We start from the raw sequence: 21,334 nt of genomic DNA, 5'->3' as shown, positions 1-21,334 counted from the left end.
TTCTTGTACCTGCCCTTTTCTTACCTTGAATCCTGCACTACAACCTGTCTGAAATGTTCACATACTGGACCTGATGTAGGACTCAAATTCTAGAGCCCTGGCTTGTGCTTCTTGCATGCTTCTGGATTGTGCCAGGTTCACTTGCACTTTCAACTCAGTACCATCAAGAGCATCGATGAACTGGTCCCTCAGAAGAATAACCAACAGAGTAGGTGCTGCTCCAGGGTATGCCTTGGATGCCATACTCTCCAGGTCATGAGGAAGCTGCTGTAGGGATTCGCCTTGAGCCCATACACGGGTCTGGAATCTTCGTCTGTAAAACTCAGTCTGGTACATGGTCCCGTATCTGCGCTACAATACTTCTACTAAGGACTGATAACTGTTCCTCTCCTTTACTGACATCTGGCCCAGAATTTCCATTGTGGCACCCTTGAGGCTGGTAGTAAGCTGCATTGCCCTCTGCCTATCATCCCAACCGTTCTGATCTGCAAGTAGCTCAAACTGCACACGGTAAGCTTCCCAAGGTACTCAACCATCAAATTCCTGAGGTTTCTCTTTAATTGGCCCCCCATTATAGCCATGCACTTCACTGGTTTGGGGTCTAAAAACTGGGGCATCATAATCAAATTCAGGTCTTAAAACTTCCGCATTCTGTTTATTCAACCCTGTAATGCAACCATTAGATGCCTGTGATTTGTCAAGATCCACCATCCATTTTCTGCTTTCTTCATATTCTCCCTGTACATTAACCTGAGGCTCAGCAGTGCAATATTTCTCTACAGCCTCAATTCTCTCACAAATTATCTTCTATTGGCTGTCTACATGCTGTGTACACTCTATCACATTATTGCTTACCTCACACTTCTGCTGCTGTAGCTCAGCGTAAACTTCCTTCAGCAACTATTGTTGTTCTTCCTTTATTTCCTCCATGAAAGTATCTAGCTATCCTTGCATCCTCAGTTGTAACTCTTTCTTTTGCTCCTGTAAAGCCTCTAGCTGTTCATTCTGTGCTTGTAATAATTGTTCTTTGAGTTTTTTCTGTCCTTCGTTCTGTGCTTGTGGTTGTACACTTTATGCTTATAATTGTACACTTTGTACCTGCAATAGCTTCATGATTGCAGCCAATGACACCTCGTCCTGCCTAGCCTGGTTTCTGCTTCCATGTCGAAGGTTTGACCCACTGCAGCACTTTCTAATTATCTACACTCCCGACACCACTGTTATGTCCGCTTCCCACACTGGCACAGGCTCCAACACAGTAGCTCAGTATAGGAAGAACGTTGCCCAATGAGTTGTTCTTCCTATGGTCAGCCTTTTGGTGTACAGCACATAAGATCAGTTCAGACATTGTAAATAAACACTGGCATCTTAAGTTCGCTGTCTTTATTTTCCAAAGAACTACACTTAATGCCTGCCGACTTCATTGTTTTCACAAGTACCTGTACTATACAATCTTCACTAACTGCACTGACACTGAACTATATTCAAACTGAACTGAAACGAAAGGTTGTTGTTGATGATTCTCTCCTCAATTCGAGGAGACCGGGCCTTGCTGTAGCCCGGTTGCTGGTGGTTGTCTTGAGTAAAGGTAAGGGGGGAAGACAGGGCCTGGGGAATGCCCAGCACACACGCCCTGTCTCCTGGCTGAGTTGCGGTGTGTGTCGAAACGAAAGGTTGTTGTTGTTGATGATTCTCTCCTCGATTCGAGGAGACCGGGCCTTGCTGTAGCCCGGTTGCTGGGGGTTGTCTTAAGTAAAGGTAAGGGGGAAGACAGGGCCTGGGGAATGCCCAGCACACACGCCCTGTCTTCTGGCTGAGTTGCGGTGTGTGTGAAAAACGAAAGGCTCTTCCATCTCTTATATAGCCTTGCATTGCACCCGAAGCTTCTAGTGTACTCAAGCACCTATAGTTACCAAATCAGAGACATCCAAAATATCCAGAGTTTTCTTACACTGCATAACACTCTAAATTATTTAGCATACAAACTGAGATAAAATTACATAGTTAAACAGTTACATAAATAAAAACATAGAGAAAGAGAGCATAAAATTTAATGCATGACTACAAAATACCTCCTATGACAAATAGCAGGCTAACTGGCAACTCTAACACGTAACAAACTGCGAGAACCACCGGGAACCCAGCAGTACTGCCTGACTAGCAAATCCTTCTTCTCAACAGTATACACATGGTACGACAAATTAAACAATAGTAAGAATCAGAGAAGTAATAAGCTGCATCAGACAGGGATGCACTGGCTCTTCTTTGAAATTAATCACATATGTAAGAAATGAGAAATTACAGAAGGAAAATGCAGGATTTATAAATGAAAAACTGAAAATAGGAATACTATATTTCGCTGACGATGGTCTCTTCTTAGGCAAACTCGATTGAGGAAGGAAAGCATAATTTAAAAACAGTACTTGATATCAGTAAGGAATGTGGCCTAGATTTTTTTTTTAAATAAAACTGTGAAATTATATATAGAATGACAGAACAGCCACTAAAAATAAAAGGAATGCTTGTAACAGTCTCTATAAAGTATTTATGTTCAATGATTTATAACAAAAATTACCTTAAAACACAAAGAGGGAGAAAAAAAAACAAACACTGAAAAACCACAGAAACTCGCAAACACAACATTCTCAGTCACCTCATGGAGCCGCAACAAAATAACAGTTGGCATAACACACAGAAAATGCAGCCCTTCCGTCTATACTCTATGAATCAAACGTTATACACTATACAGACTCCCAAATAGAAAAAAAAAAATGCTACAAAGAACTGGCAACAATGCGTACAGACAAATATTAGGAACACCCAAATACGCAGCTAATTGTTCACTCAAGGAGACATAGAAGCTTCTCTAGTAAAATGAAGACTAATAGTGGGAAGACTTAGGTACATCAGAAGCATATTAACTGGTAAAATTGATCTCCTTAAAACTGTTCTAGAACTATTGACTAAACAATATATGAGCTGGGCTAAGGTGACAAATAAATATATGAAGACAATAGGAATTAGTAATACAGAGAGAAAGATTCGAAAAAGGAAAGCTATAAGAGAAGACAAAAAGTTGGGACAAGATTATAGGAAAAGGAGATAAGAAGTAGGACAAGCTTAAAGATTTAGAAAGAATGGCAGAAACCAGTTGAAGAAGAATCAATATATGACGACCATCCATCATCAGTTGTCTTATTGAGAGCGTGAACAGACACTAAATAATAGAAAAATACATCCAAATGAAAATGCAGCATGTCAGATTTATGGAGCAGAGACATGAATTGGAACACTTCTTTCTACGCTGCAGAAAGTATAAGAGTGAGATAAAAAAAAATATCAGCATTACAACGACCATATATAGAAAATGGGAACAATATAATTGGAAGTTTCCTGTTTTTGGTAAAAGCATAGATCAAATAAAAACGGACACTATTCTAATTCTGAAAAATAAGAGCAAATAAGACAAAGGAGCTATATGACTGAAACCAAACACAGATAAGGATGTGTCTTTGTAAAGGCAATGCCTCAGACAGGCGTCTGATCTGATATGATCTGATCTACTGGACATAACCTAGTGCCACCCCAAATGCAACGGAGTTCTTGCTTTGTTTCCTCTAACCCCAAGGGCTGACTCTGCTGCCTGCAGTCAGTGACAACCTTAGTAGCAGCTGAGACCTAGATGCGACAAGAGCTAGCAGGGCCAAGAACAAGCACAGTCTATGAGACGGAGATAGCGGCCTCTAGCCCGAGCTTAGCATAAAAAATATGAATCAGACTCACTCACATTCTAGGTGGCCTGATGCATGTTGCACTACTGGGGCAGAAATCCTATTGTTTGTTCAAACACTTCTCAGTGGCTAGGACATCACACACTTAGTTCATGTCAGGTTATCAGACGAGACCACAAACCTATCTTTCCATCTCGGGACACCAGATGAGGCCACAGACCTTAGGATACCAGCATTCCACCTTCTAGCCCCCGTGCAAGAACTTGGAGCCTGGGGTCGATCGTCAGTGCCATATCCAGCTGTCATTTTCGCCACTGGTGCCTGCAGCCGAAGAACCCTTCCTGTAATTTCCTGCTGGCCAAAGAAAACACCCCGAAAGAAAACCATCCATCGTACACGTAATAGTCACACTGCACACACAACAAACGCCTAATTCCTTGACACCTATAAAGCCAGATTTCCACCCCCCACCCCCACCCCCACCTTTTCAATGGGCACTTGAATTGCTCACACATAAGAACTGTCTACAGACTCTACACTATCCGTCTTGCCATAATTTTACATATGTATATTCACTCAGTTGCTTGATTCTCTGATCCCTGGCGACTAAATACCTTTCAGGTTAACCCCACTTGACTGTTAAATAGTCAAGACAGTGCATGATAGCAGGAGAAATTTTCATTTGCTATCATACACTGCCTCAATATCCCTATACATACTGTGTGAATATAACTAGTCTACAAGTTTATACATACTGTACTGTATTTAAAGAAAATGTTGACGATAATATTAGTAAAGCAAAGTATACCTGAGGCTGTCTTGGAGAAGAAATGATGTTACTTGTCAGGGGATAGGGAGGGAGTTGAGGGACGTGTGCAAAACGAGACAACAGAGCTGACCGGTTACATTAGTGTCACCACGTGAAGGTGTCACTTTTCTGCACCACAACGATGATTATGCGGATTACTCAAATTATTCACTACATCCTGTTTATAAAGGCTATGCACAAAGTTAGTGGGCACGTATTTCCATGTTTGCCTTCAGTTTTGTGCTACTGACATTGATATAAGGATCAGGAGGGGGTGGGGAGACCCAAAGGAGAAGAACCGTTTGTGTTGTAAAGCTGAACAATATGAGACACATCTGGTGGAGGACTGACCACTTACTAATGGCATTTGAATAGTTTATAGTCTACACGTGCTGAAGGAGCTGTTTTCAGAACATCAGACGAACATGCGAATACAGTATACCATAACATTGTGCAAAATTGTTCATGATGTAATGTTTCTGATAAGTCTGCAATAAAAGTATCGAATTTAAAGTTGAAAATTAACACCAATCTGCACATGTAGGAATTGTCATAACTTTATATTATGGACCACTGATTTCTCTTATTTTTCTACAGACTCGGTTATCTCTTAGTACCATGTTTTACTTTAAAGTTTTACATGTATGAGGCCCTCGTTTGTGATCAAAGCACTACCTATTCATTTCATATGTGTACCCATCTCTCTCTCTCTCTCTCTCTCTCTCATCCGACTACATTATCCCTAATATATTCTCCCAGATCTCTTATTTTTCTGATCCTTCACCTCCTCCACCCCAGAGACTGACGAGGTGTGTGAGAGCTTCGATTTCTGTAGCCTGTGTGATGAGGCGAATGTAGATGTGTGCGGGAAGGAGCAGCTGAGCTTCACCAACGTCTGTTACCTCAGCACTCGCCACATCGGACAGCCAGGCATGAAGCTTCTCACCGCATCAAACTGCCGCCACTACTCACGTCAGTCTGGAAGTGTTCACTTGTTGGTATTACCTGTGTCGTGAGGTACCAGGAGCCGTATCCTCGTCAGTTAAGGAGGATTCCTAGTACCTCTTCCTTACTAGTTTGATTATCCGTTTATAGGCTACACAATGCTGTTTTGCATGTTAGCCATGCAGTCTGTGTCCATATGAAGTACTTAAAGATAATACAAGAGCATGGCAAGGTGTTAGAGGAAATGCTAGAAAGCCTTCATGGTCAAAAAAAAAAAAAAAAAAAAAAAAAAACGAATGAAAGAAAGAATCTCAATATCTGGGAGAGGAACATCATTACTTTTCCTCCTGTTCTTGTTTTTTTTTTTTTTTCTTGGAGAAAGCTTTGACTTTAATCATCGATACACCCATAACAAACAACCTACAAAGCTCCTCTTGACAGGTTTCACTATTTTTCTCCTGTCCCACTGTCCCAGACCGTCCCGTCCACTCAGCTACACTCACCCCACCCTTTTAATAGGCTCCCTCCCTCTCCTCCTCCTCCCTTCATTGCGCTACCAAGAGAAATCCGTGACTAACAAATCACAGCCAACGCCGCCCCTCATAGATTTAATAGGGTGTACTCGTCCTGTCCTGCTCCACCAACCACCATCCGTTTTTCCGTCCACAGTCACACACATTCCTTTCTTCCCACCCCGCCCATTACTTGTTGCTCCCTTTATTGTACATCTTACTTGCCTATTTATAGCACCCATCTCCACAACGCATACTTCTGGTTTGTTCCGTTACTCACTATTATCACAGCGAATCTTGCCCAGTGTTTCCTGTTCAGCCAAGCCATTATTACTGTAATGTTCTGTATACTATAAAATAATTCATGTATCTTCCGGCCGACCTACAGCCCCCATATTAACAGGATATATTTCTGTGGTCATATTCCAGTAGCCATAGCCATTTCGGTCATCCCGCCTTTTCGTCTCTGCTCACCACACCATTTCTGAAATATATATATATATATATATATATATATATATATATATATATATATATATATATATATATATATATATATATATATATAATATAATATACGGGGGGGGGGCACACGCAATCATAATCACAGTTCAATGCGTCTGGATTGGTTTGAATAGATCAGATGCACTGGAAGTGACCGAAAAGGCTTAAAAGTCGTGAACTGTACTATCCTGGACTCCAATACACCGAAAGGTGTGATTTCTGACGCGTAGGTCCTTCATAGGCATGATACGAGTATGATGATCTGAGCTGACATAATGGAACTGAAATAACCTAAAAGGTCTTCAAAGGATCTGAATGATAAAAATAAAAGCTTGCACTGACCTGTTTAGGTCTGAATGTGGTTTGGATAAAGTAGAATGACTTAAACGGACCTGAATGGATATACAGGATCTGAATGAACTTAACTGAACTCGAATTAATTTGCATAGACCTGAACTAATTTAGCAGACCAGATTGGATGCCAAGCCCCTGATAGGACCCAACTGGACCTGAATGAACGTAATTTTAACTGAATGGGATGAAATACCTCACCATGCTTTAACATCTGTGAAGGACCCGAAAAAATCAATATGACTCAAAATACAGTACTTGCTTATAGTTGCAGTAACAACGCTGATCTTTGAATGGATCTGAACTGAAGTGAATCAGTGGAACTGGGCTGGAGTGAACGCAAATAGCTTTGATGGTCCTTGAATAACCTGAATGGTCCTGAATTGGCCCGCATGGTTCCAAATCAACCTAAACTGACCTGACTGATCTGTACTGGATGTGAGGCCATGAATGGACCTATTGTGTACTAAAATGACTACAGGACTAGTTTAGGCCAAGTTAATCCACACAAGAAAATAACTTGTTATTTCCTCCACCAACGAACTTGGAGGAGGTTATGTATTCACTTATGTTTATCTGTTTGTTTGTCTGCACGATATCTCCGAAAGTTCTCAGTGAATTTCAGTGAAATATTGTGGAAGCGTGGGCCATGGGCATGGAAGAATTGGTTGAATATGGGGGCGCATCCTGATCCGGATCCGAATCCAACCGCACAATATTTTCAAAAGTTCTCAATGAATTTCTATGAAGTTTTGTGGAAGGGTGGGCTATGGGCCAAGAAAGAATTGATTAAATTTGGAGGCAAATCCGGATCTGGATCCGAATCCTATGTATCTCGCACAATATCTCCAAAAGTTCTTAATGAATTTCAAATATATTTTATGGAAGAATGGGCCATGGATTAAGGAACAATTGATTAAATTTGGGGGCTGATCCGGATCCTATGTCCGCACAGTATCTCCACAGATCCACATCCGGATCCATTTTTATGGCAATGACATTGGCGGAGGTATGCGGGTTCTGAGTGCTTTCTACTCTGAATGTTGTTCGTGTAACGGCTATAAGGACAGACAGTTACTGTATACCGGCTGACGGTTATGTAGGCACAGCACGGGCAAGCAAGCAAGCAACGAAGACGTTTGTACATTCTTTAACATTGCTCGTGTCAGTCACACAGTTCTGGCATTTTAGATGAGTTGTTAATTTACCGTCACTGACACAATAAAAGTCAACCTGTCACAAATGAGATGGACTCCGCTCTTGTGTTCAGCTGGTTAATCCTTGCCTCCCTGACAACACTCATGGCAGTTATAGGAGTCACTGATGGCGTTTATAAATATTAACAATATTACGAAGGGAATCATATTCGTGATTTGCTTTTAACATTGCTGGGATAATTTATTTGATGATTGTATTGAGTGAGCCTGTTTCACTATTTAATTTCTTGTGCCCGAGTACTTGTGTCCGGGGAAATCATGATTTTTTGGGGGGCTTTCAGAAATAGCTTTATTCCGTCCGCAAAATTATAAATTACTTTCTGTGTCAGTGTGTGTTCTTACCTTACCTAATTGTATCTTTACAGGAATGAGTCAAGCTCGTACTGTCCCGTGTCTTAAACCATATTTATCGTACATATCCTTAAATTTGTGAATTGTTTTGGCACACACTATTTCATTCAATAGTGCATTCCAATGATCAATTGCTCTATTTGGGAAATTAAATTTCCTTACGTCTTTATCACCTCTTTTTTTTTATGCAGTTTTTTGCAGTGTCCTCTTGCTGATGCTTCCCCATACGTTAAGTAATCATTTATGTCTATTTTCTCCTTCCCTGATATACATTTATATAGCATAATAATGTCACCTCTTTTCTCTCTTTCTCCTGTAGTGTTGGTACAGTAGATTCAGTTTATTTAGTCTTTCTTCGTAGCTTAGATCCCTTAAGCTTGGTACCCATCTTGTAGCGGCCCTTTGAACTTTTTCAATCTTGTCGACGTGTTTTTTGAGATGAGGACTCCTGACTACTGATGCATACTCCAGGGTTGGTCTGATGAATGATGTTATTATCTTTCTTAGCATGTCTTCATTTATGTATGTAAACGCCATTCTCATATTGGCAAGCAGTGTATACATGTTCCGTACCTTCTCACTGATGTGGTCAGCCGGTGATAGTCTGTTATTGAAAAACACACCTAGGTCCTTCTCTCTTTCTGATGTGTGTAGGGTTTTATTTCCTAATGTATAATCCCAATCAGGTCTCTTTCCACTTTTACCAAACTTGATTACATGACACTTGTCCACATTGAACTCCATTTGCCATGTATTACTCCACTCATGAAGTGTATTTAATTCTCCTTGTAGCTCTTTACAAGAGTCTGTGTTAGTAATTTTCCTTTGTATTTTTGCATCATCTGCAAACATATTTAGATAACTTTCATTTCCATTGTTACTGTCTATATCATTTATATACACTAAAAACATGATTGGTGCCATCACTGAGCCCTGTGGTACTCCACTAGTCACTTCTTTCCTCGATGAGTAATTTCCCTTTAGTACTGTTCTCATTTTTCTTTTCATGAGAAAATCTTGAATCCAGCAATACAGTTTGCCTCGAATTCCTCCTTGATGGTACAGTTTCCATAAAAGTCTTTGGTGTAGTACTGTGTCAAAAGCTTTCTTGAAATCTAAATAGATACTGTCCACCCATCCTTCTCTTTCCTGTAATGTGTCTGATACTCTGTCATAGTAGCTCAACAGATTAGTAACACATGATTTTCCTTTTCTGAAACCAAATTGTCTTTCTGTTATCATATTGTGTTCTTCTAGGTGATTTACCCACGCTTTTCTTATAAGCTTTTCTAATACCTTGCTTACAACACTGGTTAGTGATACTGGTCGATAGTTAAGTGGAATTTGTCTATTCCCTTTCTTGAATAAGGGAACAATGTTTGCTTTCTTCCAAATATCAGGTAGTTTACCTTGACTGAAGAATTTCTTGAAAATTAAAAATAATGGTTTACTTAACTCCTTTGCACATTCACGTAGCACCCAACATGAAATTTCATCAGGACCATTTGCTTTTCTTTTGTCTAATTTACTTAGCTCCTCCTGTATTTCTTTTTCTGATGTTTGTATATCTGGTAGTATGTGTGGGCATGCATTTTCCACATAATCCCTCTCAAAATTTTTTTCCTCTGTAAAAACTGAATGGAAATTCTTGTTTTGTGCTTCACAAATATCCTTCTCTTGTGTATAGGTGATTCCCTCGTCCGTAATGGATTGTATTTTATCTTTTACTTTGGTTTTGCTTCTGATGTAGCTGTAAAATAGCTTTGGTTGATCACTACTTTTATTTATTATATCCTCCTCAAACTGTTTTTGGGCTTCCCTCCTTCTTCTTGTATAATCGTTTCTTGCCTGCTTGTAATTATTATATGCCCTTTCACTATTGTGTCTTCTGTATCTATTCCACAACAAATCTCTTTTTTCTTTTGATTTTTTACATTCTGTATTGAACTATTTCTTTATTTTCTTTTCTGCTTCTTTGTGCTGTGGGATGTACTTCTGGATTCCTATTTCATAAAGTTCATAAAGTGTGTGTGTGTGTGTGTGTGTGTGTGTGTGTGTGTGTGTGTGTGTGTGTGTGTAGAATTCACATCCGACTGTCATCGTTCTTTGGATTTATTCAAGTATTAGTCAAACATGGACGACATTGTACTCGTATGTGTCTTGATGGGGTTGATTAGCTTGATCACAGTTTATTCTTTCTCGTTTCCCACACCACTGACATTACAGGTGTTCAAATGTGACTGTACGTCGTTTCCAATCACTTACTGAGTAGGTTTCTACGTGATTTGCTCTTTTGACATTATTAACCTCAAAGTGGGGTTCATGATTTTACTGACGGTCTTTTCACGCTCTCACTACAGTGTAGTCTCTTTATTTGCTTTCTCTGTGTTATATATATATATATATATATATATATATATATATATATATATATATATATATATATATATATGAGCCTCTGTGGTAAAGTGTGCATATTCGTACATGGAAGAACGAGGGTTCGCGCCCCGCCGGGGTAATAAACTTTGGAAGAATTCTTCCGGCTACGTACTGGTTTGGCCGGCATAAGGGATGCTGTGGTTGAACCAGTGTCGCATACTATAAAGTATGCTTGCACCCAGTTGGCTTGCGCGGGCCGATTACACTTGGTTAACAGACTACACACACATCCAAAGCCACTCCAATACTACAATTACACTTAACAAGCACTTCTCACCCTACATACAATCTCTATCAGACAGCCTAAGCCACTTGGTAGAGATACATAGACTGTATCGTCCCCACTTCGGCCGGGATAGGTTGGTCCTGCAGTGGACACTCAAACGGCCGCTGATGATAATGAGATTATATATATATATATATATATATATATATATATATATATATATATATATATATATATATATATATATATATATATATATTTATTTATTTATTTATAATATTCACCAATTAGTGTCTGATGATGTATTAATAATCATATTTTTGTATATCCAGACAACTTTATTTCAGGCCTGGATGGATCTCTTGTATTGAAAAGGGTTAATGAAATGGACAGTACACATCTAACACTTCACAGAAAAGCCTAGCTGAACAGATACAAATCGCATCGTGGTAGCAAGAATATAATAAAAAATACATCATGGAACTAAAGTAATTAAGAGGAAGGAGGTACTTTTTGGCGATGGTTGGTACTCGTCACTGCTCAAAGTTCACCTTTTGTATAGGAACGTGGACGCTGCATCCAACATTTTTAGCCATTCAGTCAAACGAACCTTTTTATTGGTTTATTCTTGTTATGTCCAGACGATATTATTCAGAATGCAATGAATGGCCTTTTCAGACTGGGGAGATTAGATATAGCCGTCCTTATCTTCATTGAATACTAATGTCGTTCCCTAAACTGAATAATATAGTCTGGAGGCAGCAAGCATGCAGCGAGAAAAATAATGTCCTCCTGCTGAAAATGTTAATAGTTCTCTGCATCCACTGTGAGAGGCTCAGTTGGTGTTATCCATAGCCACCCATTCATATATTCTCACTCATAAACTGGCTTATCATGATCACTAATAAACATATTTGTTTTTTGTAGACTACGTCATTCAGTGATTGTTGAACTACTGTTACACTTCATAAGCCAAAAGTAAAAACAACTCATCCCTGCTGCATTATTCTTTGCAGGTTCTGTATTCTCACACAGGGCACAGTTTCAACCTATTTCAGGGTGGTGTGACGCTCATAATTTTTTTTTTCCCAGGCGGCATTGCATCAACAAGTTCCACTATATTGTAAGTGAATACCTCTCCCTCTCCCTAAGCCAAAACCAAATGAACTGACTAAAGTTTTTCCATAGACTATTAATCCGTTGTACCACAACATAGGCTCTTATCGCAAAATCCTCTCATCTGTTTATCACCTTGTCTTTTGTTACAAGTATTAACTGTACTTCTCTTACAGCCTTCTGTTTACCTATTGCCTCACTCCGAGTATCAGAAAGGATGATTTTGGTAAAAGGTTTTCAAATATGACCGTTCTCTTTCAGTAACGGTCCTCCTTACATCCAGTGCCACCTAATTCCTCCATTTTGTACTTGGTCGACCTCTTCTTTCACCCACCCCATTCAGGGTCCATTCACTCATGCTTCCCAATATTGTCCCACTTCTTTGTTCTCGGTTTGTATCTTATTCCTCTAACCACCCTTGTGTAGTAAATCCCTTTCATTCTTCCCTCCGTCTTTTTCTAGTTCTGGTCATATTGCAAACTGTCCATTCTTAGGCACTCTTCTATTTCCCTTCCATAATGTCTTCGTTGGATTTTGCTTTTTCTACATCACTCCACTTTAATGAATTTAAACACTTTGTCCTAACACCTCCTCTATCTTGCCCTTCTTTTTCTTCAACATTGATAATAACCTACGTGTAAATATTTCCAATGTATCTACAAGAAACTAAAGCCCTGTCCATCAGGTGGCACACCAGGAAACACGCCACTATCACTAGCTTTAAATTTTCTAATAATTTTCCTAACCTTAGGATTAATCAACTTTATGCACAAATATATACCTCAGAAACCTTCGCTATGAGTATAAAGAGGGCTCAGATACTTCTGGAGCAACAGTAATTGGCAGGCCCTCAATTTTTAAAGCTATGCTGGTAGAATGAAGAACTCCAGTGGAGGGTTAATTTCGTTGGAGGTATAAATGAGCTGCCTCTTCTTCCTCCCTTAGCCATCCAGCTCTCATACACTCTACTTACAGGACAGCGATTCGATGATATGGACTATCCTTCCTTTGTGGCAAGTCGCGCCACTGAGAAGTACACTCCAGGTGAGTCCACTGATGATGGGGTAGAAGCATAGAGGGGGGGAAAGTAGAGATGGATGAAGGGGTTTAATGGGTGACGAAGATTGGAGAGAAGTACATCTAGAGCACTGGATGATTGGTAACTGGAAAGCTGAATGGATGGATCGTTGTCAAAATGAGTGACTGGAAGGGTGGATGATTGGTGATGGATGGTAAGATGGGCGATTAAGAGTGGATGGATGGACGAAATGATGGACGGACGAATAAATGGATGGAAGAATGGTTGTTTGAATGGATGGCAAGTGACTTAGAGGGTGACTGAGTAGACAGATGAATAGATAGATGGTAGACTGAATGGATGAGAGAAAATGATTGGGGGTGAATGGTTTTTGGATGGTTGAATGATTGATTGTATGATGTTTTGAGTTAAGGGACAGATAGACAGGTGTATGCATGATTTGTGAGGTGAGTGGTAGAAAGGTGATTGTGTGAATATCCATCTGTCTGGATGGATGGACGGTGTGATTGGTGGAATAATGGTTGAAATTTTGGTTTCTTGGAGAGTTTGGTGACTGAAAGATATTAAGTTGGATGGGAGGATGGATGGATGAACGTATGGATGATAGAATATCAAGAAAATGCTGAATGAATGCATAGATAGCTGTATAAATGGGTAGATAGTTGTCTGATGATTGGGACAATTGATGCATGAATGAATATTGTTGACAAAATGGATGGATGTGGGGATGCTAAGAAAATGGATGGATAGATGGTTGAATGGGTAGATGAATGTTTAGTCTGTACGTTGGAAGAATACATCCATGCACATGACTGGAGTTGGACTGCAAGAAATTAAATCTGAAATAACTTTAATTTTCTCATATCTGTGAAGCACATCTTTAGTTCCTTTATGACACATCAATACAGCATGATTTATTACTCAGAGATCCCAGAATAATTTCAGTCTCTCAGTTATTGATGAATTGATTTAAGCGCAATTTGTCACTGGCTTTATACATTTCCTTATAGTATATCCGCAGTTGCATTTAGTTTTTAAAGTGGTCTCTTTCAGTGTTTAAACATAATTGAACCCATTGCTGCAAACTACGGAATTTTCGGCATACCCTATCGATTTAGATGGCTATATTTTCCCATAAAATGTTTTCTTTTAATCCCTTTTGGTGACCCCCAGCCAGAAAAAAAAAATATTTTCAGTTAATCAGAAGAATAAAAGATACACATTCAGATAATCGAATACAGTATGATCGCTAAATCAGCGCAGTTGACCAGTTAATGCTCATGTAGCATCGTGCTGGTGGGAGGGGATCATATAATTTCCAGCATTTTTTTAAAGTCCATATTTCAAGGTGTTTTTCAAATGCAGCATAACTTGACATAGCCTGAAGTTTATAGGTATCGAGTGTCATTTAAATCTGTTCATGATTAACATATATATTAGAGTTAAGGGGGGGCATCACTGTAGTGAATCTCCCAGTATTTCATCCTTGCTATTTCCAGACGATGCTTTTCAACTTAGGATTTACCTTTTGAACTGCTATCTGGTAGTAGCTAGGATGACGGCCATTGCCGTCATAAAATAGGTGTTTAGGGAAACTTGAATGACAGCAATGGCTGCATTGCATTTCCCGTTCGAAATCTGACCCATTTTCAATGGCACCCAGCGTATGGCTTATCTGTGTGGGTGCCAAGGTCAGTTTCCTACCTGCCACAGTAGCCTAGTGAAAACAAGAATAAGTTCTGAGTCCATGACATCACCTTCACTTCCCATCATAAGCAGCCCCTTGAGTCTTGCCACCTCCACCTGTGCCAAGCCTCCCACTCGTGCAGGCAAGGGGTTGCATGATAGTGTGATTGGTAGGTTATACATAAAAATGGTATCGTCATTATCAAGTGGTAAAATGAAATTAGAGAGCAGGAGTTGCCATGTTGAGAGTGACGTGCCCCAACTGCCCTCCAGTGCCTCCTCTCATTGCTCTGTACCACCACATGAAAGTGATACTGATGATCTCCCCATGCCTGCTGACTTCCCCTACCCTTTTGGTGCCTCTGGAGACTCCTCTGAGGTGTCAGATCGGGTGACCCGAAGTCATGTAAGGAAGAAATATTGCATTTTGGCCCCACAGCCTCATTTACAGTGCCAACACATAAGCACTGAGCCATCACCACCCACATCACGCCAGCCTGATACTTCATGGGGAATGCCTCCACAGCCTGGCCCTTCATCTGCACCTTTAATACCATAGGGACGACCACATGAGCAGTGGCACAAGGCAGCATCACCTTTAAGCACTCCCCAGGCATCACTGCATGGTGAACTATTACCCTCTGATTCACTCTGGTCCCCTCCCCCCCCTGTCATTCAAGAGGCCGTGCATGTGGGCGTCCTGGCCATTCAAGAGGGGTGTGTGCTGCATGTGCCCATCGCCCCAGTTCCCACAGGCCACGTTTGGGGAAAAGGGAAACCTTTGTGTGGGAGAAGGGGGAAGGGTTTGATTCCACAGCAGCTGCTTTTGATGATTCACAGGCAGGCACTCAGGCAGATTTCGCAGGGGTGGCTAACTGGCGCGTTTTGGAATTTTTCATTGCATTCTTTTCATTGTCAGTGATGGAACACCTAGTGCAGGGGATACACTGTCACCATGAATTCTCCAAATACTGGCTCAACCTCCCTTCCCATGACAGATCCTGTGGAAGTTAGTGAATTGTATGTGCGGCTAGCTCTGGCCATGTTAATGGCACATGTAAAGTGCATGCTATACAGGATTATTGGGTCATAATGACCTTACAGCCATCCCTGTCTTTGGGAAGCTTATGGTGCAGGACAGGTACTTTGCCATATCACAGTTCCTGCACTTATTCCCCAACCTGGTACCTGCACCCAGTGACAGGTTGTGGAAAATTCGTCATCCATGTCATCCATGCATCATCATTTTGGTGTCAAATTCTTTGTCGTTTGTTACTTCAAGACTGAATATGTGCTGAGCTTTGTATTGTACTCGACCCAAGCAACGACTCTCAGAGCCTCTCAGATGCCTTAGTGAAAATGCTAATTGACAAATACTTTGGGGCTAACCATAGTCTGTTCACCGACAATTTCCACACTTCCCCAGCATTGACGAAGTATCTACTTTAGCATGGGACAGGAACTTGCTGCACTGGCAGGCTCAGCATGAAATGCTACCCTACCTTCCCCGCCAAGATCGAGAAGGGAGCATTGCTCATCAAGATATTATGTGGTAACATGCTTGCCATCCACTGGCATGATAAGCTTAAGGTCAGCATGCTTCCCACAGTTCACGAGGGTGACATACAGGCTACTGGGAAGCCGGATTGCAAGGCCAGGGAGCCTGTGGTCAAGCCTGGGACGGTCAGTGACTAAAACATAAACAAGTAGCGTGTTGATAGGTCGGATATATGGAATGGAGCCATTGACTGTCTCAGGAAGTGCAGCGGGTGGTACACGAAGACATTCCTACACCTTTTTTATATCACTGTGCTCGACTAGTTCATATTGTTGAGGCAGGTTCTTGGCACACCCTATGTGAGTCTGACAAGGAGCTATTGCCCGACCTGCTTGCACAAATTGGACGTGTGCAGCCACCCGCACTAGGAAGGCACAGAGCAGCTGCAGTGCCTGACAAAATTTCCCTGGCAAGCTACCTCTGGTCCCACCATTTGGTGAACTCGGGATATACGCCTGCAGGGAAAAACCTACGCAGGCAGTGCCATGTCTACATGAATAGTCGAGGACAGCAGCAAGTACGAAAGGAAATGCACCATCAGTGCATTGAGCACAAGGTGGCTCTGTGCACTGAATGCTTCTTCAGTTACCATATCGAGGTGAATTACTAGGCACTTGGTGTGTGGGAAAGTAGGTGACTTGTCTATACAAGAATTTAGATAAAAGGGAAATTATGCGTATAATAAAATGGGCTCAGGTTACAGCAAAACTGAACTCTCATTACAAGTGCAAATAAGTATGGTAATATAATGCAATATACTTGCAAACTGTTGTGTTGTGATAATAAACTACTAATAATGTTGTGCAGTACATATAATGCAGTACGAACTTAGCCAAGTAAGTGACTTTCCTACGTAAGAATTAAAAATGTAAGGAAAAGTACGGGTATGGAAAATAAACTCAGGTTGCAGCATAAATAACTTCACAGTCCAAGTACAGATAAGTATTACAATACCAAACAATTTACATATTTGTGATTAGCCTGTTGTAAAGTAAGAAATTGGCTAAGTGCGTTAGAAAATAAACAAATTACTGGTGTAAAAAAAGAAAACGATATCAGCGATAACTAGAGTGACTTTACACGACACAGCAAACGTACTTCTGTTTGACATATATATATATATATATATATATATATATATATATATATATATATATATATATATATATATTTTAACCATTCTGCTTACGTACTGTTTCATTCCTTTCTCTCTCTCTCTCTCTCTCCACCAGTCCTTACCTTTTTCCTCTCTACCACCATCTTTCTACCTCTTCCACAACCCTCTCCCTCATGTGAAGATAGCATGAAGAAAAGAAAAAAATCATTTTCGAATTATTTATTCACTTCACCTAGATATATTATTAACTAACCTATATTCCTACCAACTTACCTATTTACCCCTGAATATGCTTAACTGTGTATCTAATTATCTACTTACCCTTCTTTAACTGATTCCCCACCTACCACCCAATCTACCTGTCTACCTATCTATCGACTCCCATTCTTCGACGTTCGCACTAACTTACCAATTCATCCTCATACGTATTCACCTGTCTATTAGCCTTTGTAACTACCTACCCAGCTGCATATCTCTCCTTCCTACTTATGCACTACCCATTCATTTCTCGACCTACCTACTGTACCCACCAGCCAGCGTGTTAGCCTACTTGTATCTTTACCTGTCTATTTAGCAGTCTAGCAACCAATCTCTCTACCTATGTACCCTTCTACCATCTTACTTGCCTACCTATCTACTTAACAACTTACTGTCTTACCTGCCTATTTACGAACTTATTATATCCCTACCTCCCAACCACTAGCTTACTTATCCACCCACCTATTTACCTTCACACTTACCAAGTTACCTACCCACTTACCAACATAATAACTTTGCTACCTACTTACCCACCTACACTCACTTTGTTGCCCAGCTACCTACTCATCCACCAGCCATCGAATCAACTTCCATACATCTTTACCTGTGTACCTCTCTAGTTACCTGTCTCCATACATACCGTCCCACCTGGCAACTATTAGTAATAATTCACTTAGCAACTTACTTACCTACTTACCTACCTACCTTCCCACCCATCCACTTACCAGCTTACCTAATTGTCCACCAACCAAATTAGCTGCTACCCACATACCAGCTACCTTCTTACTGCTTACTTACACACGTACCCACCTACCCACCTACTTACCCTCCTACCAGGCAACCTACCTATCCGCCTACCAACTCACAGTACTTACTTACCTACCCACTTGTTCGCACACCTGCCCCCCAACCACCTTACCTACCCACCTACCTACATACCTAGCCTCCTGCCGACTTATCAACCCACTTACAAGTACTTACTTTCCTACCTAACTAGCGTCCTACCAACCTGCCTACTTACATACCTATCCTCCTACCACTTTACATACCTAATTACCCACCTACCTTTTTACCCTCCTGCTAACATACTCATCTAATCATTAACCTACCCACATGTCCACACCGTTACTAACCTACCTAGGCTACCTACCTATTTATCCACCAACCAGCTTCCCTACCTAACAACCTACCTACCTAACTACCTACCTACGTTTATCTACCTACACACTTAGCAAGGTATCTGTATATCCCTACCTACCAACTTGCACTACCTACTTATCTACATACCTAGATACTTATCCACTTGACAGCTTACCTTTACTTGCCCACCAACCAATTTATTTACCTACCTACCAACCCACATCTTTACCTGTGTACCTACATTCCAGCAGTCCATATCTCTACCTGTCACTTTACAGTATGTTACCCACTATCAACTCACTTGGTAACTCGCCGACCTACCAATCCACCCACCTATCAATTTTCCTACCTACCACCACGTAACAGTTTACCCATATAGCTGCCTATTTTCCCACCTACCAACCAACCTTCCTACCTGCCAACTACTAACCCACCTACTAATTTATTTACCCACCCGTCAACCAACTTACCCATCACCTTACCTTCCACCAGCTGACATGGCATGGCTGGGTGTGTCCATGGTGCTGCTGGGTGTTCTCCTCACTCTAGGCTTCCTGTACCTCCTGGTGGCCACGGCTCCAGCCACACCTCCAGCATCCTCACAGTCAACCTCAGACTCCACATCAACCCCGGCCAACCAACCCGTGTCCTACCGCAGGCTCAAGTCGGCCATGGGGGAATCCAACGCTTAAGCCAGTATTATTAACATCCCTTGATTCCGGTGATGTCATCATTAGTTCATTTCACCACCACTAAACGGTCTTTGCTTAACTGGTGGTGTCAAGTACTGATGGAGTTAATTAGCGCTACATATAACCCTTCCAGCCTGAAAAGTCGCTCCAGACTTGAATACAATCAACGTGAAACAGGAAGAATAAACAAAATACATCATCGGAGTGGAGGGCTGAAACAAAAGGGGCGATGGGTAAGGTAAACTCCAATTTTTAATGATATTTCCGAAATATATGACGAAGAAAGAATGTGTCTGGACAGTCTATATCCTTGCTGGCTGCACTTGGTAATGTGGGATGCAGAGTGATATGATTTGATAACCAAACGCTTTAGCCTCTACCTTGCTACAATCAGTTTTAGTAACACGGATGTTTCGATGGATGGGTGCGTGCGTGAGGGAGAGATGGCTGAAAGAGGATGGATGGGTGAATGAATATGATGGAAGTGAATGGGGGGAATTGTGTGAAATAGGTCAGTGGATGGATTATGGGTGAAACACTGTCGGAGGGGTGAATGGATGGATGAAGTAGAGGTGGATGGGTTGAGCTGTATGAAATAATGAGTGGGTGAATTAGATGAATGTTTAACGCTTTCATCGGTAAGAAGTCTTATATATTTCATTCCACTGACCACCAGCGGTTTCCTTAGGCTTAGGAAAGACCCGCAGGAGAGAAAAGGTTAGGAACAGTCTCCATGTACTCTGTTAGCAGAAGTCTCCCCTCAAGCTCAATAATATCGTTAGACGGTGACAGGGAATGATGCTGAAAGGTGTCATTGTAGTGATGGGCTTGGGAATGGATGAGTGGATGGAATGGAATAGGATGGATAGCAATATATGTGGTAGATGATGGTTGCATAAGAGGGAAAGGGGTAAATCAAGAGTGAATTGGACAGTTGAATGAAAGGGAAATGGAAGGGTGAGACAGAAGAAGAAAAGGGAAGACTGAACTGTAAAGAGGAAAAGACAAGAGCATAACAGAGAGAGAAAGGGCAACAAATGAAATGGAGGAGTGAGTGAGGGGTGAGTACGTGGACCAGTGTTGGTGTGAACGGTGTAATAAGGAGACGGGTCGAACGGATGGATTAGGAAGCGACGGAAAGGTGGAGTTATTGCTGAGGTGGATGGATATGGACTGAGTGTTGGATAATGAATAGTTGAATGTATGAGTGGTGAATGAGGGGATGGATGAGGGAGATGGAAACTACGGAATGTAGTGGCCAGAAGGTTGGATGCATGAAACCTACAAGAACAGAATAAAATGAGACGATGGTAGGTTATCGCCTTCATTCCGATGGCGTATTTGATATATCTTGCTATTTCCAGATGATCAATTAAATTTCAGAGAGTGCCCAAATAGTGAAAGGGTTAAAGCAGGCTATATGTAACTCTTCCAGGTCGAAAACTGTTTCCTGATCGAAGTATAATAAACTGCATACAGCGCAAATAAAAAAAAAAAAAAAAGTCAGACTCATTATGTGCTAGACTTCTGAAAGAACCCATAACACTTATCAGTGATGGATGAGGGGGCATATAACAGAAGAATGCCTAGGTAACAGGAACAGATATTCCTTGTTAAACTACTCATCTTAGAAATTTGTTATAA

The 21,334-nt window shown here is 41.0% G+C and overlaps 1 protein-coding gene across 1 annotated transcript in view; it reads left to right on the top strand.

Moving 5' to 3' along the window:
* Positions 1-17,093, top strand: part of LOC145399103 (uncharacterized) — a 172,696-nt gene extending 155,603 nt beyond the window's left edge. The window contains exons 24-28 of the mRNA XM_080271849.1: positions 5,338-5,511; positions 13,176-13,244; positions 16,003-16,129; positions 16,404-16,612; positions 16,765-17,093. Coding sequence (XP_080127975.1) covers positions 5,338-5,511; positions 13,176-13,244; positions 16,003-16,129; positions 16,404-16,612; positions 16,765-17,093 — 908 coding nt within the window. The remainder of the gene's footprint in view (positions 1-5,337; positions 5,512-13,175; positions 13,245-16,002; positions 16,130-16,403; positions 16,613-16,764) is intronic.
* The last annotated feature ends 4,241 nt before the right edge of the window (positions 17,094-21,334 follow it).

The sequence above is a fragment of the Coenobita brevimanus genome, chromosome 47 (genome assembly GCF_032717465.1).
Source record: "Coenobita brevimanus isolate Jiangsu-jjx chromosome 47, ASM3271746v2, whole genome shotgun sequence".
Lineage (NCBI taxonomy): Eukaryota > Metazoa > Arthropoda > Malacostraca > Decapoda > Coenobitidae > Coenobita > Coenobita brevimanus.
The sequence above is the reverse complement of the archived record's forward strand: the minus strand, read 5'-3'. Positions and strand labels throughout refer to the sequence as shown.